The sequence below is a fragment of the Falco biarmicus genome, chromosome 1 (genome assembly GCF_023638135.1).
Source record: "Falco biarmicus isolate bFalBia1 chromosome 1, bFalBia1.pri, whole genome shotgun sequence".
Classification (NCBI taxonomy): Eukaryota; Metazoa; Chordata; class Aves; order Falconiformes; family Falconidae; genus Falco; species Falco biarmicus.
The window spans coordinates 30,369,717-30,390,995 of NC_079288.1; the positions used below are offsets into that span (position 1 = coordinate 30,369,717).

Sequence of the window (21,279 nt, forward strand, 5' to 3'; positions counted from 1 at the left end):
AGCTAAATTTGGGGGAGATGGGTAAAGAAGACCGAGCAACATGCTCCTGCCTGGTTTTGTTTTTCATGCTACTTACAGTTTGCAAAATGGAGAACCAGTTCTGCTCTCCAGTAAAATGAAGGTTTCAAGGTCTAAATATGCTGTTTAAAAACTGTATCTTGGTTCTTCCATGTAACTAAAAAAAAACCACCTGCAAGCCTTGGTGTCTGCTGTACCACATGCCTAATGTGGTGTGGTCATCCAAGCATCTTGCTTTGGCTTACAAATGTTTCAAGGTCTCCAGACTTACTTTTGTGTTGACAATCATATGAATGTGGGTAAATGTTAATCGAGGTTGTCTGGTCTAGATCACTTTCAACCTGAACAGTGAAGTTTTGGCATGCTATAAAAAGAAGCTTTTTTTTTTTTGTAAGAGGCCCAACTTAGATTTCATCCCTTTTCCCTGTAACATCTGAAATATTGAACTTTTGTAAAAATTATAATGGGTAATAAAGCTAAAAATATTGCTTATGTTCAGCTCAGTTGGCATTTTGTGCCAGAGTGCTGGGATATAGACCCATTAAAAAAAATATTTTTGGGGTGTCTGGGGATGTAGGATGAGGAGGCCTGCAGAAATGTTCAGTCCAGTGTAATTAATTATTGGAGTAATTCAGACTGGGTGGGGTTGGGGAGGTGTTAGTCTGTTTTGCAAAGCCAACTGCTGTTTCTCTGCATCTTTAAGCACTACACTTAATCTACCCTGTGAGGGTTTTGCTTTTTCGTCTTCGTGGTATGAGGATCTGCTCTAAAGTAGTGGCTGATGTGCTGTAAACAGAGCCCGTTGGGTGCTTGATTGCTCACCTGAGGGTTCCTCGGGTGCTTGAGGGCGAGGATCCTGGAGCTTCTGGAGCAGGTTGGATCGCTCATTGATGCCCATCCCAAAAAATAGCTCTGGCTCTGCCTGGTGCAGAGCAAAGCCTGGGTGAGGGAGGGTGGGGAGAGCAGCCATCCCTGCAGCTGAGTCCCCTTGGCAGGTTCGTGTCAGGCGCATCTGTAAGCACTTTGGCTTTGTTCCTGGGCTGGGATTGATGGCTTTGAGCAGAGGCAGCTGGCTCTCACTTTGAGGGGCTGGGGAGGAGGGAGCGACCGAAGGCAAACAAGTCAGGTCTGCAGTGCGGGCACAGGGGGTGAATAGAGGGAGGCACAGGGCTGTTCTGTGTCTGAAAGGAAGACCCTTACCTTGGTTTCCAGCCTGATACCCCACCTAGCACTCAGTGGTGGTGAGTGCAAGACCATCCTCCCCTTGAGGCAGCTGTCAGCGGAGGGGAGCCCTTCCAGTCCCCCATTGCTTTGGATGTTCCGAGGAAGCAGCCTGTCTGCTGTTGGTTGCGGTGGCTTTTGCTCTTCCAGGATTACTTCTGTCCTCAAAGAGATCAATTTGTGAGTCTGGTGCAGGTGGGATGTGGCAGACTGATGGTGCTGGAGATCGAGCCCTGTGCATGTTCCCGGGTGGACGTCCCTGCTGTTGCCATACCTCTTGCTGATCCAGAGCAGAGCCTGCAGCCAGAGAGCGTGGTTCAGCCCTCGGGCAGCTGGGTCCCAGTTCCTCTGAGCCCAGCCAGCCATGGGTGGCTGCTGTTTCACCCTTCCCTCCTAGAAGCCACAGGAATTTACTCTGTGCTGGTTTTGGGGTGGTTGTCCCCCAGTTTGGCTTTGGTTTTACCTTGGATGGACCTCTAAAGCTTTTGCAGACTGTCTTTGCATATGGTATTTGAGGCTCGACCTCATGGATGCTTTAAGTCCTGTAGAAATTGTTTGGGCTTGCTTAGATGGTTTTCCTGCAGCTTTGCAGGTTTTCTGTCTCTCCTGGCTGCAGTTTTGCTGTAGCCACCAGGATGGTGTTTAGCTGTGGTCCAGGGAAGAGGAAATGAGCGGTGAAGTTTCACCGTGGGCGTCATGTTTTAAGTATGAATCACGTGTTGGTGGCAAAAAGCTGGTGAGTGGCAACTTGCTGGAAGGAATGGGGTGCCAAGATGATCCCACATTTGGGGGCTCCCTGAGTGAGAAGCTTGTTGAACGTCAGGCTCAGACAGCTGGATGGTTGCACAGCTGAGCCTGGTGGGTCAGTCAGGATGGAGAGGATCAGTTGCTGATGGGTCACACCATGGTGGGCTCTCCTCCTTCAGGGGTGGTGTGCCTCCTGTGTCTCCTGTACCCCACCCTGGGCAGCCCAGTGCTGCAGGAGATGCTGGGGAGTTGCAGACTGCCCTTTGCCAAGCGTATCAGCCTTGAGAGTTGTCATCAGCCCTTGGTGGATGGGTAGAGAATTTGCACTGCCTGTGCAGCAATTCTGGCTGGGAAGAAGGAAGGAAAACTTGAACCGCTCTGAGTCTGTTGCTATAGGGAAAGTTGGCTCTGTCTGTCTCTGCAGGGATGTGCTGCTTTCCTTGATGATTTTTTTGGTAGCAGGCTTTTTCTTGGAAGGATCCACAGACTTCCCCTTAGCTTGTTCGGTTGGCTGTGCCAACTGGACTGCAGGAGCGAAGAGAAGTATTTCAGGATCTGCTGTTGGTACAAGTCGTACCATGAATACTTGAAGAGGAATGTCCTGGCAAGGTGACAAGGATTAGGTTTTTTTTCCCTCTTCTCTATTTATTTTGGTCCACAAAAGAAGTGAGAAAAGCTGGGTTGAGTGTTAAATGGCAGGTGCCAGTGGGGTGAGGGGTCTGAAAAATCAAAGAACTGGGTGTTTCTGCATTGGGATTTTAGAGTAAGGTTCCGTATTAACGCAGGAATGCTGGGGTGGATAATGGCCTCTCTGGCAGAAAACATGGCTGTAAATAAGTGGTATGCATGTTAACACAGTATATTCCGCAGTATAAATATATAAATATACTTACCCAGAATAAGATGAGTCACTGTTTTCATAGGAGCCTGTTTTCCCAGTTCAGGAGACCATGCTCCTTTTCCAGAGCCTTTCTGCTTAGCAGTCGTGAGGAGTTTGAAGAGTGTTGATCTGTAGTATGACACTTCGGGTACGTGAAGCAGCTGCTGTGTTTCTGCAGCCATCTGAGATAGCCATGTGCAATATAGCATGAGAGCAGGCCTAATTACTGTGCTTATTGAATGTGATTAATCCTGCTGGCTGAGGAGCCTGGGGAGCAGTGGGAAGCTGGGGCAGTGTGCGTGGCCGCTGGAAATCATGTGTAGCTCTCGGTCTTCATCTGTGCTGGGCCAAATGGCATCAACTGCTCCCGAGTTAACAGCACGACCGATCTGATATTATTTATGGTCTTTAATTAAGTTTCCATTTTTAAAGGTGACCCTCTTCCTTGGGAGTGAGCGGTGGTGCAACTGAAATCCCTGCAACCATACATCTTTGTGTCTTTTCCACTCTTGAAATGATGTTCTGGGAGCTGCGTTTTCTTCCTCCCTGTAACTGAACGTGGGAGAATAGTGGCTGGAAAGGGCAGGTACTGGTGTGCAGGCACTTGGGGACAAGTCTTGTCTTGCAAGTGCCCCCTGCTCCGGTGGGGGCTGCTGCAGGCACATCCGTGGGTGGGTACGGAGGGCTCCACAGAGGAGGTGTGGAGACAGTAGGCTTCACGGAATGGGCAGTGTTCCCTGGCAGGGGGGTGCGAGGGGACGCCTTGTCTTTGCCTCGGCTGGGATGAAGGGGTAACAGTTCATGAAGCAACTTCCCCATGCATCATCTTGAACCAGATTTATTTGGGGGGAGGAAGGGTGATCTTGCAGTGTGTGCAGCAGGCTTGGTGAAACGGGGGATGTCCCTGAAGCCTCCTAAGTTCAGGGAGTCCTGCAGCCACCCAGGACAGCCGAGGGAGCTTTCCTCTGGGGCTCCAGGTTTTGGATGCCTGGAGGAAGTGTGTGGGTGAGCTTGTGGAGGGACACAAACGTTGTTCCTCCTCCTCCTCTTGAGTGAGGCAGTGCCGTTATGTGGCACAGTGTTAAAGCTCCTGCTGCTCCTGTCCATGAATAATTCAGGCTCTGTGTATGGGGATCTTCAATATGCAACTTTAAAGTAAAGCATCTGCTCTCTTCTAAATCACAGTTGGCTTGGAAGAAGTTGGCTGGGGGGGTGTTGTGTGGGGCGGTTGAGGCACAGCTACCTGCCCTAGGGTGGAAATTCACAGCTGGGAGCATCACAAGGTTGCTCATGGGACCACCTCGTCACAGCCACTCGGTTGGACCTCGAGAGGACCTGGGTGTCCTTGAGCTGGACCACATGACGAGCTAAGCATCCTGCTCAAGGCAAAGGCAGTCCCGCACCTTTGGCTTGTGAAGACTCAATCCTGCTGCTGGTAGATGGTGCTGAGGCTGTGGGAGCTCCACCTTCCCCACCCAGACAGGTTGTTCTTTCCATGGCCTCTGTTGTTGTGATGGCTTTTCCCTCTCTCCACCTGTATGACAGGTGATCAGGTGGCCCTGTACATGGTTTTTCTAGCTGCTTGGCAGCAGGTTTGCTCCTACAAACCCTCTGGTTTCCCTCTGTAAGACATCTCAATTTGCGCACTCTCCCACTCCAGCTATCATTAGTATAAAGGGGTTGCTGAAGCCTCTGACAAATCTTAGCGTTAGCTATAAATAATTCATTTCAGCACTAGCGGTTTTCTGTATTACTCGCTCTCAAAAGCATTTTATTGTCAGCCTGTACCTGTGGGGGCTGGAGACTTTTTTTCTAAAAACTTATTTTTGGAGGCAAATTCCCACCAAAGCATCTCAGCTGGAAGAAATAAACAGCTGCAGCAAGGTGATCACTTGTCTTGATTCTGCTTCCAAGAGACAGCAAGAGCCATTTTTCTAGCCTGGCTGTGTTGTTTGGCCCTGTGATGTAGGGAAGAATATTTGTGGATGGGAGCAAAACTGAAAACGTGCCCTCGTTGGGAAGTTGGTGGGAGCCGGCTCAGGGTGGCTGCTGGTGTTCAGAGCCCTTGGTGCAGGAGGCACGTCTTGGTGAAGCCAAGCTGGGTTTGCTGGATGTTGAAGAGCAGTTGTTCCTCCTGCTGCCACCTTCTGCTGCTCAGCTGGAGAAATGGGAAGGCTTGAAGAGCAGGGGAGGGTTGTGGTGCTCTGGAAAGACCGGCAGTGTGCTCCTGAGGTGGGTTAGTTGGGTGGGAGAGTCCTCTTGGACCTCTGAAAAGTTTGTATGTGCCCATTTCCCTGTGATATGGCTTGAGCAAAGTAAAGAAGATCCATTTCGATCTCATGATGGCTGCTCTTACAAGCTCCAAGGGCAGCTTAGGATGTCTTGTTTGATCCTCTCTCGCAGGAGAGTGATGCTCTCGGCTTCCTCGAGACTCAGCCAGCAGTCAACCCCTTTCAACCCCCCCCCCCTTTTTTTTTTTTTCCCCCCGAGCCCATCTCACACTCACCTGGCTTTGGTGTAGGTATAATGTGGCAGAAGATGTTTTCCTAGGTCCCAGTGACCTGTATACGCTGGAGCGCGACCCACACTTGCTGTAAGGATTTTACCTGCTCGTACCTTCCTGACACCCCACGTGAGTCTACTGAGGAAACTGCCCCAGTGAATGAGTAACACAGCTCTGCAGCTGGCAGGGTGCGATTAGTTTGGCAAATTAGTAAATAAACCAAAGGTCTAGTCTTGAGTTATCTTGATCTTCTGGGCTTGGACCTGCCGCAGCGGAGTTGTGTGGGGCTGGCTGGATGTGGGGGCAAACCCTGGGCACCCAGCCCCAGTGTGTCAGCAGATCTCGTGCTGCTCTGCCTCTGAAGTAGCTCAGTGTTTGTGGTGAAGGACTCCAGGTGGAGGCTAACCCGCTCCACTGCGTCATTAACGCTGGTTTATTTCATTTAATCAGGCATAACTCCCATGCAATTAAAAACACTCTTTCCCTTCAGCAAAGTAGGAATCTCTGGAATAAACCAGCCAGGTGGGAACTATTTGGAAAATGCAGCGAAACCCCAAACTGGGTGTAATGGGAGGGTTTTTCAGGCAGGGCTATTTTTACGCTGACAGGGGCGTCATCATTTTATGAAAGTCTGTTGTAAGGAGCTCACTGCAGGTGTGGATATAGAGTGAAAGGTGTGAAGGCTTCAAGCAAGAGCAGTTGTATTTGCAGCCGGGACAGGCTGAGCGGGTTGTGTCAGGCAAAGCGATCTTGGGAGCGGCTGGAAATTCCAGTGGATAAAGTTAATAGCAGTTCCAATGGATGTGGAAATGGAAATAAAATAACACTCTATAACACTGCAGCTGCTTTCCCCAGCATGGCCCCTGCCTTGCTGTAAGTAACTGCCTTTGCAAAGCTGAGCGTTGCTCTTATCTTAAAAATACATGTTTTTTTCTGAGCGTAGCAGTTGTGTCGGGTGGTGTTGGGTTCCTGACAACTGCAGAGGTCTCAGAGCCGTCCTGTGTCAATTAGCAGCTTCTTGGTAATATGGCCTTAGGAAAAAAAAAAAAAAAAGGGGTAGAAGTGGAAATAAATACATTTGATTTTTAATTGCCTCGGTACAGGAGAGCCTTGGGTGTTGGAATATTTTAGCACCTGCCCAGCTCAACAGTTGCTTATTGTTCCTGGGTTTTACAGCAGAGCCCGAAATGTCAGTGTGCAGCTGCAGGCGGGCAGGGTTTGCACGAGGGGTTGGGACAAGCCAGCAGGAAACTTGAGAGGTGCCAGGAGATATTTCTGGGCTTGCTGAGAAAAGTTGAGGATCATTCAGTGTGAAAGTGTTTGCAGGTGAAGGGAGCTGTGCTTCAATGCCAAATGGAAGAGCCGTTCTACTCTGCAGAGTTTGCTGCGTGAGTTGTGCATTCGCTCTCTCCTCTGCTGGAGCCTGGGGTGGCAAAGGCAGTGCCAGAGCCTTCCCGCAATCCCGTCCCCTTCTTGCTGCGGAGGAGGAAGAGGATGAGCCAGATTGTGTTTCTGTATGTCAGCAGCAAAGCTGCTGCCCGAATCCCAGCGCCAGCCACCTGTGCCAAACCCACAGCAGCGGCGTTTGGCGTGCACAGGCTTTCTGCCTGCTGTTGATGTTTAAAGAGGAGAAAAAAAAAAAAAGGGGGGAAAAAACCCAAGAAAAACCCCAACTTGCTTCCCTGGAGCAGCATTGAGTGTGCCACACTGGTGCGGGGGAGGGCGGAGGACTTCGCTCTAGGTGGTGCCCCCCAAGGCTTTTGCTGGATGCAGTGCAGAGCCATCACAGCTGCTGGCAGGACTGCTGCTGGCTTCACAGGGCTCTGGGTCCTTCCCTTTTTGTTGTCCTCTCTGAGGTACTTAATTAGCCAGGTGAAAATAATGTCAGCAGTTGCAGTTTGCAAATGGGGGCCAAATGATGCACAAGACCCCCTGTCTCTTACGCTTGCTTTTGACATGGTGCATCCCTTTCCTTCCTCCCCTTCCAGGATCTTCAAAGGCTGTTTGGTCTGTTGATGTTTGGTAACTGGGGAGGATGCTTCACCACGCAGCTCAGGAGAACTTGAACAATCATGTTTAAGGGGAAAAGAAAAAAAAGTCCAGTTTTCTTCCAAGCTTTGAATCTCCTGTGTTTCATTTTATTTTTATTTTTTTAAGAGACACTTCTGCCTGAAGTGTTAAAAACACACCCTTGGTGTTGCTGCAGCAAAGCTAATCCTTGGGCATAGTAAAAGCTTTAATGTATTTTTGTAGGATCCCTTTACAATTCCCACAAGAGAATCCTGCTAGGAAAAATAGAGCTACAAAAGAAGTTTTACATTTGCTTAAAAAAAGCAAAACCAAGCCCAATTTCCAGGTATTACCAACTGCATCGTATTTAACAGGTGAAAGATATTTGAGCCCGATGTGACTTGCTGGTGCAGTTGCTATCGCTGGCTGATGTGCCTTTATGGCTTGCCAGGTCTGTGTCAGAGATGTGCAGCTATGTGTGGTCGATTTCTTTCTTCCTCCATCCTGGAGAAGTAAATCCCTACTGTCTAGCCACAGAGGAGTGTGCATTTTTTCTCCAGCATATAATCTTTGGTATTCCTATAGAAGATGCTAAATATAAACAGTGGTGCAGGTACCTTTGACTAAATAACTGTGGCAGAAGGGGGCTCTGCCTGGGCTTAGGGGCCACAGGGAGGATTTGTGGGCCAGATTTGAGGATTTTCCAAGCTTTGGCTTTTCCTGACCAGCCTGACCCACGTGGTGTGACAAGGAAGGCTTTAACCTGGAGCCTCATTCACTTTGCCCTGGTGTAGGGGCAGCCACCCACTGTGCGTGGTGGGATGGGAGATGGCTTTCCAGGTGCCACAGCGGCGTTGCTGGGAGGGGGACAGAAGGGTGGCCGGGTAGGTTTGGAGGATGGCGGTGATCCTGCAGCCCCGGGTGATGCCCCACTCTGCCTGCGTGCAGAGAGCCCTCTGGGAGATGCACTGTGCCCAGCAGCTGAGCTATGGAGCTGTGCACCCTGGGTCTGCAGAGACATGAGGTGTTTGAGTCCAGGGCCACCTGGCCACCCTTCGTGCATCCTTCTGGCGACAGGCAGGAGTTGAGCCCTCTCTCTTCCTCGAGTGCCTTGCAGTGGGAGAGTAGAGGTGGTTTGCTTTCTACAGGCTCCTTTCTCTTTGTCCCCAGATCTCAGGAGCTGCACCTGAGAACCGAGGCGCATTCCTATCTCTCTGACCTGACCAAGCCGTCAGACTTGGAGTTCATTGAAACCAAGAGGCCACGCCTGGATCTGCTGCAGGACCCCCTGATGCGGCACTCGCCTCTCCTGAACCAGAGCCAGCAGGGAGGGACAGAGGATCTCTCAAAGGTAAGGGGACAGAAGCCCTGGGATGCTGGCTGGGTGTGGGCTCTGTGCTTTGGGATCCTCTTGGTGTGTCTTAGAGCTATGTCTGAGCCACTACTGCAGTCCGTGGGGATGGTGGTTCCTGATGCATCAAGCAGTGCTTGGTGGTGTTGGGTGATACTGAGGTGGAGTGACCACTCTGGGGAAACAGAAGCTTATTAGCCTTCCCTGTAACTGTTAGTCATGGACTTGCATTTACTGGGCTATTAGATGCACCAGAACAATTTGGAAGCTTCTATAGGCTGATTTACGGGTGGTTATGTCTGTCTTTTCTGGGTACCATGCCCTGATTTGATTTTTCCTTGACCTTTCTCATTTATCTTATTTCTTTATTTAATATCAGTGTTTGAAGGGTTTGAATTGGTTGCTGGTGGTTCTTTAATATAATCTTCCCCAGGAAAGCCTCCCTTGTATTGGTCTCATTTAACAAAGCAAATTGTTAGCTTGCAGTTGTCCCCTCTGCACATGTAGTAAATGCTGCAAAGAGCAATCCCTTGCTTGTGTGCCTATTTGGATTTGTTTTCATGCTCTGTTGGGGTAAATTGTATTTGATTTTTACCTCGAGCTTGGACATATTCCTGGTTGACAGGAAAGTCTTGGTGGGTAAACATGCTTGGGGGCAGCTGGCTTGTGCTGCCAGTCCAGCGCTGTGAGCGAGCGCCAAGGGTTAATGCATCTGCAGGTTGGGCTTCAGAGGTGTCTGAGCCCTCCATGAAATGAATGGGAAGGGCATGGGTACCCAGGGTGATGGGGGTGGCTTGCTGTGTCGCTGTGGGAGCTGACTGAAATAACAGATGGGCGAGAAAGCTCTTGCTAGGGAGTGCCAGGATATTCAGGCATCTCTTGTCCATATGGTACTGGTGGGCTTTACGTGAGATCCCTCTGACCTGTCTCAAATAAGGACTACTTTGGGTAGTTTAGATGCCAGGGGAGGCCTGGCTGGATCTCCTGGGGGAGGTGGCTGCAGGGACTGCCAATCAGGAATGGTGAGCTGATGCTGGAAGGGATGGAGCAGCTTTTTTTGAGCTGTGTTTGAACTTGGAGGCCACAGGAAATGCACCAGACGCATCAGCTTGCTCTCCTTTAGCTCTTGATAGTGTGTTGCCTTGGAAAAGGTGCCTCTGAGGTCTTGTGGCCCTTCCATGTCCCATCTTTGTTGTTCCTTCTGAGCTGTGTCTATTTGAGGTAATGCTGTGACCAGCCAGGAGTCTGCTCTCTGTGCCACCAGGATGTGTTGTGGTGGCTCTGAACCGTAGCGTGTACTCGGGGGATGCTGGCTTGGGTGGCTGATGGGCAAAACACGAAAGAAAAAATATCCCTCTCCAAAGACATGAGGAAACCAGGATGGCTTTTCTGTCTGGACGTAATTTCCATCAGTAGTTCTGTTCTGCTTCTCACCAGAAAACCATGTATTGTCTCAGCTATTTGTTTCTAATAGGCAAAGCTGCTCTTGAGGCATTAGTTGGTGAGTTTGGGGGCTGTATTTGCTTCTTGGTCTGTGACACATTTCCAAGAATTACATGCATTTTATAGGGCTTAAAACATTTGTTAATGAAAGAGAGGGAGAGAAAGCTGTGAGATACAATTTAGCAAGACAGGATTATGCTTTTAGTGGAGCCATTTGTAATTTCAGAGTCTGGAAGGAAGAAAAAAAAAAAAAAGTGGTGTCCCTGGCTGGTGAGAGCCTAAGTGACGCTGGGATTAGTTGCTCAAAACTAGCTGGAGCTGTTTCCAGAATGGATTTGATGGAGCTCACTGCCAGACTGGGATGATCTCAGCACATTGAAGTGGCTGGGAGCAGAAGACAAGTCCGGGACCTAGGACTACCATTCTGAAGGTATATCTGCCTTTGCAGCATGGGAAACTGGATTAATAGCAGTCTTTTGGCTTTATTCTTCAGTGGGCATCCTCAGACTAGTCTATAAACTGCTTGTGGGCATTATGGTCGTGGTAAAGCTCCTTCAGCACATCTGTGCATCACTCTGAGCCTCAGTGTGTTAGAGGAGCTGTTCTGGGTGTGCAAATGAGGATGCAAAAGAAAAAAAGGGGGGAAAAAAAAAGGAAAAAATTAGAAGAAATGCAAAGAGCTGAGACTGGTCTTAAGCCCCAAGCTCTGGACACTTGTGTATCTGGGCTATTTACACATGTAAAACTACTTTTTGAGTCTGTGCAAAGCCAGCAACAGCTGAATTCGGCACTGGGCTAGGATGGTGTAAATCGGCATCTAGAACAGCTGATAAAGACCTTCCCAAGAGGCTCTGTGCTGAGCCCCATGACTGCCATCAGCGCCTCTGCCATGCTGATGTGACCTCCTAAAACAACATGTCATGATGCAACCCGTCCTGGCGGCTAATTTCTGCTCCGCTCCATCCCTGCGGAGACTTCGCTTCTAGCGGTACCGTGTTTTTCTTGCTTGCTCAGCACGTCCCTATGCTCAGGGGTTATTCTGCCAGCTTCCTCCCTTCCTACAGGCTCTGGGTGGGTGCAGAGCCAGAGGTCTCTGTGCATCTGTGAGCTGCGCATGTCCCAGAGTGGTGGCACACGCGTGGCGGCAGGATGCGTGTCCCAGAGCGGCGGCACACGCGTGGCGGCAGGACTTGTGTTGTTCCAGTGACCGGAGCTGGGGAGGGACATTTGCTGTTCCATCTGTGCTGCTGACTCAGTGCCTGACGAAGTCGTTCGATACTTTATCTAGGGCAGCGTTGCAAACTGGGTGAGATGCATAGTGTGAGCCCAGTGTTACTAAACGTGCTGGTGGTGTTCAGAGAGTATCCAAGTTGTTCATTTACCCCTTACCCCATTCCATGGTGTTGCAGTCACTGTGTGGGGAGGAGCTCAATTTACTCATCAGAGCAACAGCACAAGGACTGCTTTTCACGGCGATTTTGCAGATCGAGTTAATTTTTGCTCAGAAGAGCTTCACAAAGCCCTCAGTAAAAAGGGTAGGGGGTCGGTTACACGCGCTGGGTGCCAGCCTGACGTCCCAGGGGATGTGACTGGTGCAGCGGCAATGGATGTGGCTCTGAGGCTGTGGGTACCTGTGGGTCTCTGCTGCTTTTGGAGCAGCAGTGGAGCTGAGATGCAGAACCAGGTCGGTAGTGGGGTGTGAGTTTAGCACGTTCCTGATAACTACCAGTTACATCAGATTTACAAACCTTTAGCCGGGGGAGGAGAAGCTAACACTGTCCCTGCACATTTCCAAGGCCTTTGTTTTGGGCCATAATCTGTGCTTTGAACACAAATGAAGTAATTGATGTGGCAGATGCGGTAACAAGTTCCAGATTTTTTTTTTTCCCTGAGAAGTGGATCTCTTACGCCTCTTACTCCTCATCTACCTTTCTCAAATGTGGGGTGAGCTGGGCCCCCTTACCCTGTTCAGAATCACTGCAGCTTTATTCCAAGTGAGGCTTGGTTTGTAAGAAGAAGGTAATGTCTTCTGTTTGAGCGTGTTATAACCGAAGGAAGGAGCCATGCTTTGGGGCAGCGTGCCTTTCAAAAGCAGCAGCTTTACAGCTGAATCTCAGTTGGTCTAGTAAAAGATACCTTTCCTTATGAACCTCACATTGCTCATATCTTTAAACATTGGTGTTTCTTTTCAAGCTGGGGAGCAGAAGGTTGTTTCTTGCCTGCTTTCCCCCACTTCAGCACCTTTTCCCCTGCAAGAGGGGTTGCTGTTGCATCGCTGCAGTGCCACAGTCCTGGGTTCCTGCTGCTGGAAGTGGCCAGGAGGGCTCCGGTGAGCTCGTTCTGCAGGGGGAGGAATAAAAATCTCCCCGTGCCCTCTCTGCCAGCACAGGCTGATGCTGCCTCTGAGAAGGTGCTCCCTTGAGCTGGCTGAGGATAACCAGGCACAGCTGAAGCAGGGCTGTTTTTTCAATCACTGCAAGCCTGGATGTGAGATACACTGGAAGAACTGCTGTGATGCAGATTTGCCGGGTGTGCTCTTGGCAGAGGTGCAGGAGCTGGTTCCCAGGACCCTCGGTGGCTTCTGCTTTCTTTCCAATAGAGAGTGTCACGGACCTCCATCACGTTAACAGCAGATAGGAGCAAAACAGACTGCCCCAGAGCAGGCCAGCAATGGATCTGCATGATCTCCTGTCTCTGCGCATACGTGCGCAGCTGGTGCTGTGTGTGATCCTGCCCCGCAGGGATGGTCAGCATGGTGTGTATGGTCGAGCAACGCCTGCTCTGCCTTCTCCAGAGCTGGAAATTAGTCCTGCCTCTCCCCCCGTCCATCTCTTATTCCCATTATGCTTCCACTTGTTCTTCTTCCCATTTCTGAGACTGCTTTTCCACCACGTACGTGGTTTGTTGCTCCTTCCTATAGGATGTGAGTCAGTCGTGATCTGCATTTAGTCCCCTTGCAAGGGCTGGCTGGCTGCACTTATGCATAGCCTGTTGCTCCAGCAGGAATATGTGTACGGGGAGCCATGTAGTCCCACGGGTACGGGGCTGGGTGGAGGCTTAGGAAACCTGAACCTCGCTGCCATCTGCCCTGGCAGGCTGCTGGTCACCGGGTAAGTCTCTTCCCATTTCTGTATCTCAGATGTCTCCATCTGTACAAGGGACAATGCCACTTACCTCTTTTGTAAAATAAATAACAACTATTGATGGAAAAAGGCTATTAGGAAGCCATGTGTTGTTAGGACTTGGACTCTGCTTTACATTGTTGAAGGGTCTTAATTTCTTCCCTTTCTGCACGAGTGTTTATGTTGTGCTACAGACTAAAAAACAGAATAAAAAGGAAAGGGGGGAGTCTTGGAAAAGACAGCACCAGGGCCAGGAAATATGTATGGCAAAGCAGAAATTGGGGTAAAGGGTATTTTGCTTTGATGCACATTAATGTAGTTTTAACAGCAATTAATTGAAAAAGGAGGAATTAACACATTTAAAATGCCTTTTTAATGATGCATTGAAGCCAGCAGCATACATGCCAAATTTCACACTGGCTGCCCATTCCAGAGCCCAATTCACAATAAACTCCTGGAAGATAGGCTGTGGGATGGAAAGGCTCTTGGCTAGCCTGCTAACCCCTGCCCCGGCCTCGGGCTGGCAGAGCACCGAGGACAACCAAAAGGCCTTTTGGGAGCCCTGCTCCCCCTGGCCCCGCTGTTCCTTGCTAGCTTCATCCCTTGCCGAATACGCTGGGGGAGAGGAGCTGGGGACCAGCAGCGGGGTTTGCCTGGCTACGGGGAGGGATGCTTGGATGGGCAGCACCACAGCTCCCACTGTGGCTAGCTGGGCTGGCTGGTAAATCACCAGTCGTGTTTCTGCTCCATGGCTTTGTTATGGGAACATCGATCTGTTGCTGGGGTTAACCTCTCAGAGTTTCCAGTGGGTTGGTCTTGCAGTTATTAATGAAACTGGCTGGAACTTGTGTTGACCTTGGCAAAGGCCCCAGTTGGCTTGGAGGTAACTGGCAAAAGCATAATCTCTAATTGAGTAATCCAGTGCTGGGGGAAGGGAGCAGAGGGGGTGGAAACACAGCAGTGCTTTGAACTGGGAGAGCCGCGGCGCTCTGGCGGGATGCGTAGGAGTGGAGCGCTCCGAAAGGCGCTGAGCATGCCAGCCGCCGAGGGAATTAGCAAGCAAAAGCGAGGCGGCATCTCCGTTCCTGCACCCTGGGTTCCCTCTTGTAGAAACCAGCCCTGAATTCCAGCGCCTCCCGGTGATTTATTGCTGCGGAACAATAGCACAGAGGGGCTGGGGAACCAAACCAAGCTGTGCGTGTCGGCTGTCCCTGGGCGCTTGTCCTCCCGTAGCCTCTGAGCTGGTGGCATGGATCACGCTGGGCTCTCCTTTTCCCACCGGAGGTTGTTTTCCACATGGGAAAAAGCTCTGGGCTGGTTGCTGGTGCTGTTGGTGAACATCTGCAAGTGGGGACCCAGCGACAGCGAAGGGCTGCCTTCCTTGGCCAGGCACCTCTGCCACAGGAGAGTGAGCTGGTTCCTTGGCCAGCTGTGGCTGTGCCCACATCTGGCGGGTCGGGGGTGGCTGCCATTGAGCCCTGTGGGATGCCCAGGCAGAGGGATCCTGCGGAGCTGCGGTAGCACCAATGGAGACAGGACATGCTGATGCTGCTGGCACCCTGCTGTTTGCTCCAGGTTATCCAAAACCCAAGTGAGATGCGGAGTTCTGTGCCAGTGCGCAACTTCATCAGCCCCATGGAAGGTGAATGCCCCAGATGACTTGCCACAACAAGAAGAAAATTCTCACACTGTGGAAGGCAGAACGGCTCAGACATCTTGCCATGAGAAGAACAGTTCTTGCCCGAAGGATGGTAGGGTGCACGATGGCGAAGCCTGCATACACTGTGTAGCTTCCCAACCGCGTCTTGGAGTAGCGGACTTTGATGGAAGTGGCTCCTAACCTCAGGTCTGAGCAATGAAACAAAACAATGTTAGGGGGCACAGACGTACCTACACCTTGACTGCTTTTGTCCTCCTTCCCCCACAGAGAACTGCATTTCTTATTAAGTCCCCTTGCAGCTGCCTTGGCTGGGAGGCAGGCTGGGCTCTCCCTGCTGTCCCGAGGCTGGTGGTGCAGTTGGGTGCCCACCAGGAGCGAGTGGTGTGGGCTTGTTGAGTTCAGCAGCTGCAGGAGGATCCTCCTGTGATGTGTTCAACATCCACCCATTTGCTCACCCTGTCGACTTGCGCCTGATAAAAATCTTATTGCAGAAAGGATTCGCTGGGGTGGAAGAGGGGGGGCCTTTGTGTTAGGGCAGCAATGATTCAAAGCTATTTCTGGGAAGATGAGGGAGATGTTGGCATCCTCTGTCATTCCAAACATATTTAAAAGCTGAAATAATTGCATTGTTCATGTTGTCACAGCACAAACACTTCTGGCTGGATTTATCCCATCCTCTGCTTTCCTCCCTGCTCTGAAGATCGTTTCCAAATTGCGGGAGGGTGATTGTGAGTGTTGATCCCCACTCACCTGCACATGCACACACACCTTTGGGAGCGTGTGTCTGCCTCGTGCAAGCAGCCTGGCTGCCATGGCGTGCCCAGAGTTCATCACCGTGCTGGGATGGCTGCAAGGGCTGGGCAGCAGCCTGTGCTGTGCACCAGCTCCGGACAGGAAGCCAAGGGAACAAACAGCCGGAGGAGTGTTGTATCTGGAATGGGATGCTCTGTCCCATGCATGGGCTCGTGCTGATTTCATTTGAAAACCAGATGCTGTTAGGCGTTGCGTAGTCCTTGCGAGATGTTCCATTCCTCCAGCCGGCCTTGGGGCTGTGGGGGGTAAAGGGAAGGAGCGCTGGGATTGACGAGATGATTTTATTCCATTTTGCAGCTGAAATTCTTGTGGCTGAAGAACTGAACTGTCGTCCAAGAGCCTTGGGCTTGACAGGGAAAGCCCCCATGGGCTGAGGAAATACTCCGGAGGCAGGATGTAAAAGCTGAACTTGACCTTCCCCAAGCTGCCTGCAGCCTGGCTCCCCCCTGCCCTGGCTGTGCCAGCCTGCGGTGGTCCCCGCGCCACAGGCAACGGGGGCTGGGGCTCGGCACGGCTGGCAAACCCATGGGTGATCTGACAGTGCCTCAAGCATAGGTGGCTGTTTCGCACTTCTTCGGCTAGTTTGCAGTGATCAACATCCAAAACAACCTTTTAAATTGCTTTTCAAGCCATAGCGGTGGAGAAGGGCGGCGTGATAAGGCTGGCTGCTTCTCAGAAGCCTGCTTCATCATTTACATAATTGGACTTTTCTGTTCCATTCAGTCGATATTACAAGGCTCGTGCAGTGCGACATCTCACCTGATCTGCTCGAGGGAAAGAAAGTCCCTTGACTTTGTGTGCCTCACCCCTGTAATTGGCAGAAATATTGCCAGCTTTTGCTGCTTGCAACAGGGCAGCATTGTGAGCTGGGTGTGCTGCGTGGATTCACGGGGATTTTTCTTCTCCATCTTTGGAGTGTTTGTACATGTTATGTGTCTCTTTCTGTGTTTTTTTTTTTTCTTTAATAGCAAGGATTCTAATGTGCTGTGTTTTGTCCTGAAAATATAGGAGATCAAAGCCAGCTTGGTGTTTGTCAGTCCTGGGGTAGGACTTAGGAGGCGGGGTTGGTGCGGCAGGGACTGGCACAGGCTGTGCCTGCACAGGATGGTGCAGGGTGAGGAGGGCTGTTCCAGCCACCGCTGCTGTCCTTTTTTGCACATTTGTGGTAAAAAAGAAACCCCCATCTGGAATAAATTTCCAGGGAAGAATTCAATCCTGCTACCAAGAGTGACGTCCTGGCTGTTTTATTCTCCCCCTGCAGTTTCAGCCTGATCTGGGTTTCTTCTCTTCCCCTCATCTTCTGGGAGGGGGTGTGGGTGCAGCTGGGCACGGAGCCCTGCTCAAGCTCCCACCCGATCCAGGCATGCTCTGGGATGGGGCATGTGGTTCCTCCTGCTTCCATGGGATCTGGCCGGTTAGTGCAGGCAGTGCAGCAGCAGGAGGTTGTTATCAATTCACAAGCACGTATGTCTCACAGGTGGACTCTGCCTTCCTCCTTGCATGTGGTGTCCCTGCACGCGCCTCCTCACCAAGGGTCCTCCTGAGGAGGGCGAGGGGTTTGGTGGGAGCAGCTCGGGTGTCTTCTCTGTGAATGTTACAGCGCCGAGCACATTTTTTGTGTTGTACTTTTCCATGGTTATGAAATGCAGCCCGTCCACAGTTCTGACTCACACAACAAAAGCCGGCGAGTTGTGACACCGATCGGATTCATTTTGCATGCTGCGTTTTGAGGAGGGTATTTCATGCTCAAGCCTTCCTTCCCAGCGCCGCGTGGAAAGCTGTGGAGGAGATGCAAAGGCAATCGATGGTGTTTGCCTGCTGCTGCTGGAGGGGATGGAGGGAGTAGGGGAGTGATTTCAGAGATGGATTTGGCAGAGACGAGTTGCTGCTCTTTGTGCCTGTGGTGATGGAGCTGTAATAACATATTGAACATGGCAACAGCCCTTGCTAAAGCTCCGTGACTTCACATCCGTGCTTCGTGGAGCCTCATCTCTTAACAACACCCTTAGCATCGATAACAAGAGAGGAGCTGTCAAGTGCCAAAGGGCCTAGTTATAATCACTCGCTGAAAACCTCCTTTCTTTTTGGACCCAAACCTGCTTTTTAAATGTAAAACCTCTTTGGCTGTGTTTTAGGCAGAGAACATTCAGAGGGTTTTCTGGCTTGCTCCAGCACGGAATGCTCTGCAGCTTCATGCTGCATGGGGGGGCCAGGGGGCAATGGACGCTGGTGTGTGTCAGGAATGCTGGCTGTGTGCTCGGCAAGCGGATAGGGGTTGTTTTAGGACAAGCTGACAGGCCCTTGGCTTGTTCTGCTGCTCTCGAAAAATGTAATTCTAATTCTTGGCATCTTTTTCCAGGAGGATAAGGAGCGAGAGTGTGGCGGAGCCTGCTCCCTCTGCCCTTGGAAATGGGCTTTCACCCAGCAGCAGAACTGGCTCGGGGTGGGAGTGATGGGCTCTGTCCTCCCCCTGGTTTAGTCATTCAAAAACAGAAGTTGGGGGACGGGAAGCACCAAGGGATGAGGTGACCTGAAGCACCTCCTCGCAGTCCTGACCTAGATCTAGTTGCTCTTTGGTCATCATAGTGCCCTGACCGAGCATCTGCACGTGCCAGGGTTCAACCCAGCTTGTGCTCGCCTTCATCCCGGCCAAGGCTGGCAGCCCCTTTAATCTTGCACCTGATACCTTTTCCTGTGGGATGCAGGGGAACAGCAGAGTACTGGCATCTGACAGTGCCGAGGAGGGGACAGCAGCAGATGTGGGGCTGCCTGGTGCGTGGTGCCTCTGCCGCATCCCGAGGGATTCCCCCCAGGGCTGTGGAGCCTGCAGTGCACTGCCCCAGCACACGCTGGCAGCGGGTTTTGCCACTGCCGTGGCACTTCATCACCTCCCCTGCCTGCACAGTAACGCTTCTTAGGCTTGCCTTTGAATCACCTGCTCTGCTCACTGCCCTGAGAAGGGACATGGCTGATTTCTTTCCTCTCTGCACTGTTCCCTGCGGAGCAGCGGTGGTCGTTTCTGCCTTTTGATCTCCGCTTAGGATGCTGTCATTCCTGTGGCTGCTTAAGAACGAACCATTGCCTAGCGCAAACCAAGCTGTCCCACGTGGTTACGCGACCGAACCAAGCACAGGCTTTTATTTCAGGCTGTTTTTCAGGTCTGTGTTATCGTACCTCATGCCAGCCATCACAGGTATGATGTAAAGCACATTGCCCCCAACAGCTAATGTGCTTCTGCCCCTGCGGCAGGCAGAGTGGCAGATGTAAACAGTGGTACGTTACGGTCTTTTGAACATGGAAAGCTGCTAAAGAACAGGCGGGTATCTGTATATAAATATATAATGTGCATTATATTAATGGCATTCAATATATTTGGCGAGGGATTTGTGAATTCATGCATCCATGAATGTTTCATGTGTATATACTTTCACAGGTTTCAGTAATTGAAAAACCTGCATTTTTTTAATATATATATACACACATATATATATGCTGCCTTGTATACTTGTAAGCTGTTTTTCAAAGGCTTCTTCTACCTGTGCAGTTCAGTGATCCTGCCTTCAGCAGCCACATGGAGAAAGGCTTACAATCTTGAGCAAAGCTAAATATTGATTTGAGTCAATCTGGGTGCACTTGGAGACATCACTAGTGTTCATGAATACAGCATAATCGCTGATTGGAGTGGGGAAATTTCATCATAAAGGCCCCAAAAGGGAGGTTTATTATTGCTTTCTTCCAAATGCCTGAATTTTATTAGCTTCAGTCATTCTTGGCAGGGCAGTGGAATGGGATTTTATAGTTAGCAAAGGAAAAGTAAACACAGTAATCATTTCACAGCCCTGTGCCTGCCAAACCAAGATGGAAATTCCAGCCTTGGTGGGAAGCTGCTGCTTTGCTAACAGATAATAACAAATTCACTGTGGCCTTATTCTTGCTATGGGAGCTGACGTGTTCAGGGTTCTTTTCTGTAGCATCCTGGCCTTGAGAGGCAGGGGTGCTTCAACCTTTTTTAGAGGAGCAGCCTGGGCAGAGGTTTGCAGTTTGAGCGACTCCCACAGCTGTTTGCAATTAGAAATGGTGCTTCTCCCCCGAGCCTTCGGGAGCTGCTTGATCCTGCGCTCTCGTGGGTGTTCAGTCTTTCCTTGGTCAGTCTTGCTCTGACTACAGAGTTGAGTGATGCTGGAGGAGTGTCACGCTCAAGATGCCGCCCCGTGGTCCCTACACCCTGAAGCCATCTCTACCTGCTGAATGGGGGGTGTGGGAAATATTATAGCAAAAAAAATCTCATGAAAGTTTGTTTTGCATGTTTCTCTGGCCTTGTCAAGGCAGAGGGCTTGGCTGCCACTTACATCTGGACCAGGACCCGCCTGCCTTTCCTGCTGCTGCGGGATGTTATTTCCTCCCACCTTCCTTCCCCGCCGGCCGTGGGGATGGCCAGCACTGCTGCCCCCCCGCCCGCCGCCTCTGGGACTCAGGATGCGGCCTCCTGATGGAAAAGCAGGCAGAGCAGCGAAGGAAATGGCTACTCAAACAAGCGGTGAATGTCGAGGCATCCCCTTCCACGTGTCTGCACAATTATTAGAACAATAAAGCATTGAGCGCAGCCAGCGGCTGGCTCTGATGGTGCAGCTGACGGTTGCTTTGCACCACCCGTGCTCCCCTGTCAGCCCATATCCTGCGCGGGGCGGTGGGCCTTGCTGGGTGCCCAGAGATGCTTGTGAGCAGCAGGGGCTGTGGCCCCTATTCCCCGCGTGGGTCCCGGGGTGCTGCTGTAGCACTGCTGCTTGTGGGGTGCTCAGGACCATGGCTGGTCCATACGGTTTGTAAGTCGGGGGGTGTCAGGATGCTGGGGGCTGCCTTGGGCAGTGGAGGGGGGGGGCGGGGGCAGGCGGAGGCATTGTCCCCCCCGTGTTCCGTGCATGTGGTGGGACAGTGCTTTGCAAGGTGCAGGGACAGCAACTGCTTAAAGAGGAGATGTGGAAGTGGAGGGGGAGTTAAACAGGCTTTCCTTGTGTGCCGGGGACTGATGAGGCCACTAAAAGCTTCATTAAAAGCCAATGCAGGCTGTTTCAAGGGAAGGGCTGCCTCCACCCCCCAGCCCCCCAAGCCTGTTCTTTATGTTGCTTAAAATTTTTTCAAAAGCTCGTAAGCAGCTGTGAACCTTGTTTCGCCCTTAAACAAGTTTTCCAGTGCAGCCACCTTGAAATGGAAGTCGGATCGGCTTGGATTCCTGATGAAAAAGGAATTGCTTGAGTTTTATGTCTCAGCCAGCGAAGTTCGCAGGTCAGGTTCACCAGTGACCCCATCTGCTTCCAGGCTGCTCAGTGCAGATCTGTGCGTGTCGGAGTCTCGCAAGACACACGTGCACGTCTGTTGAGATGTTCTGATATGATAAAGAAATTTTACTGAGAAAAAGATTGAGCTTTTGGGATCTTGTTAGTCTTGGGAGCAGGGGAACTCTTTGGAGCATTGCCATTAAGTCGGGTTTTCTTGCAGTCTTAGGATTTCTGG

The 21,279-nt window shown here is 51.0% G+C and overlaps 1 protein-coding gene across 11 annotated transcripts in view; it reads left to right on the plus strand.

The window, feature by feature from the left end:
* The window catches only part of NCOR2 (nuclear receptor corepressor 2), a 253,614-nt gene that overhangs the window by 91,748 nt on the left and 140,587 nt on the right, over nt 1–21,279 (plus strand). For all 11 annotated transcript variants that reach the window (XM_056349627.1, XM_056355454.1, XM_056356291.1 and 8 more), the window contains one exon: nt 8,550–8,730. In XM_056349627.1, the coding sequence (XP_056205602.1) occupies nt 8,550–8,730 (181 nt within the window). The remainder of the gene's footprint in view (nt 1–8,549; nt 8,731–21,279) is intronic.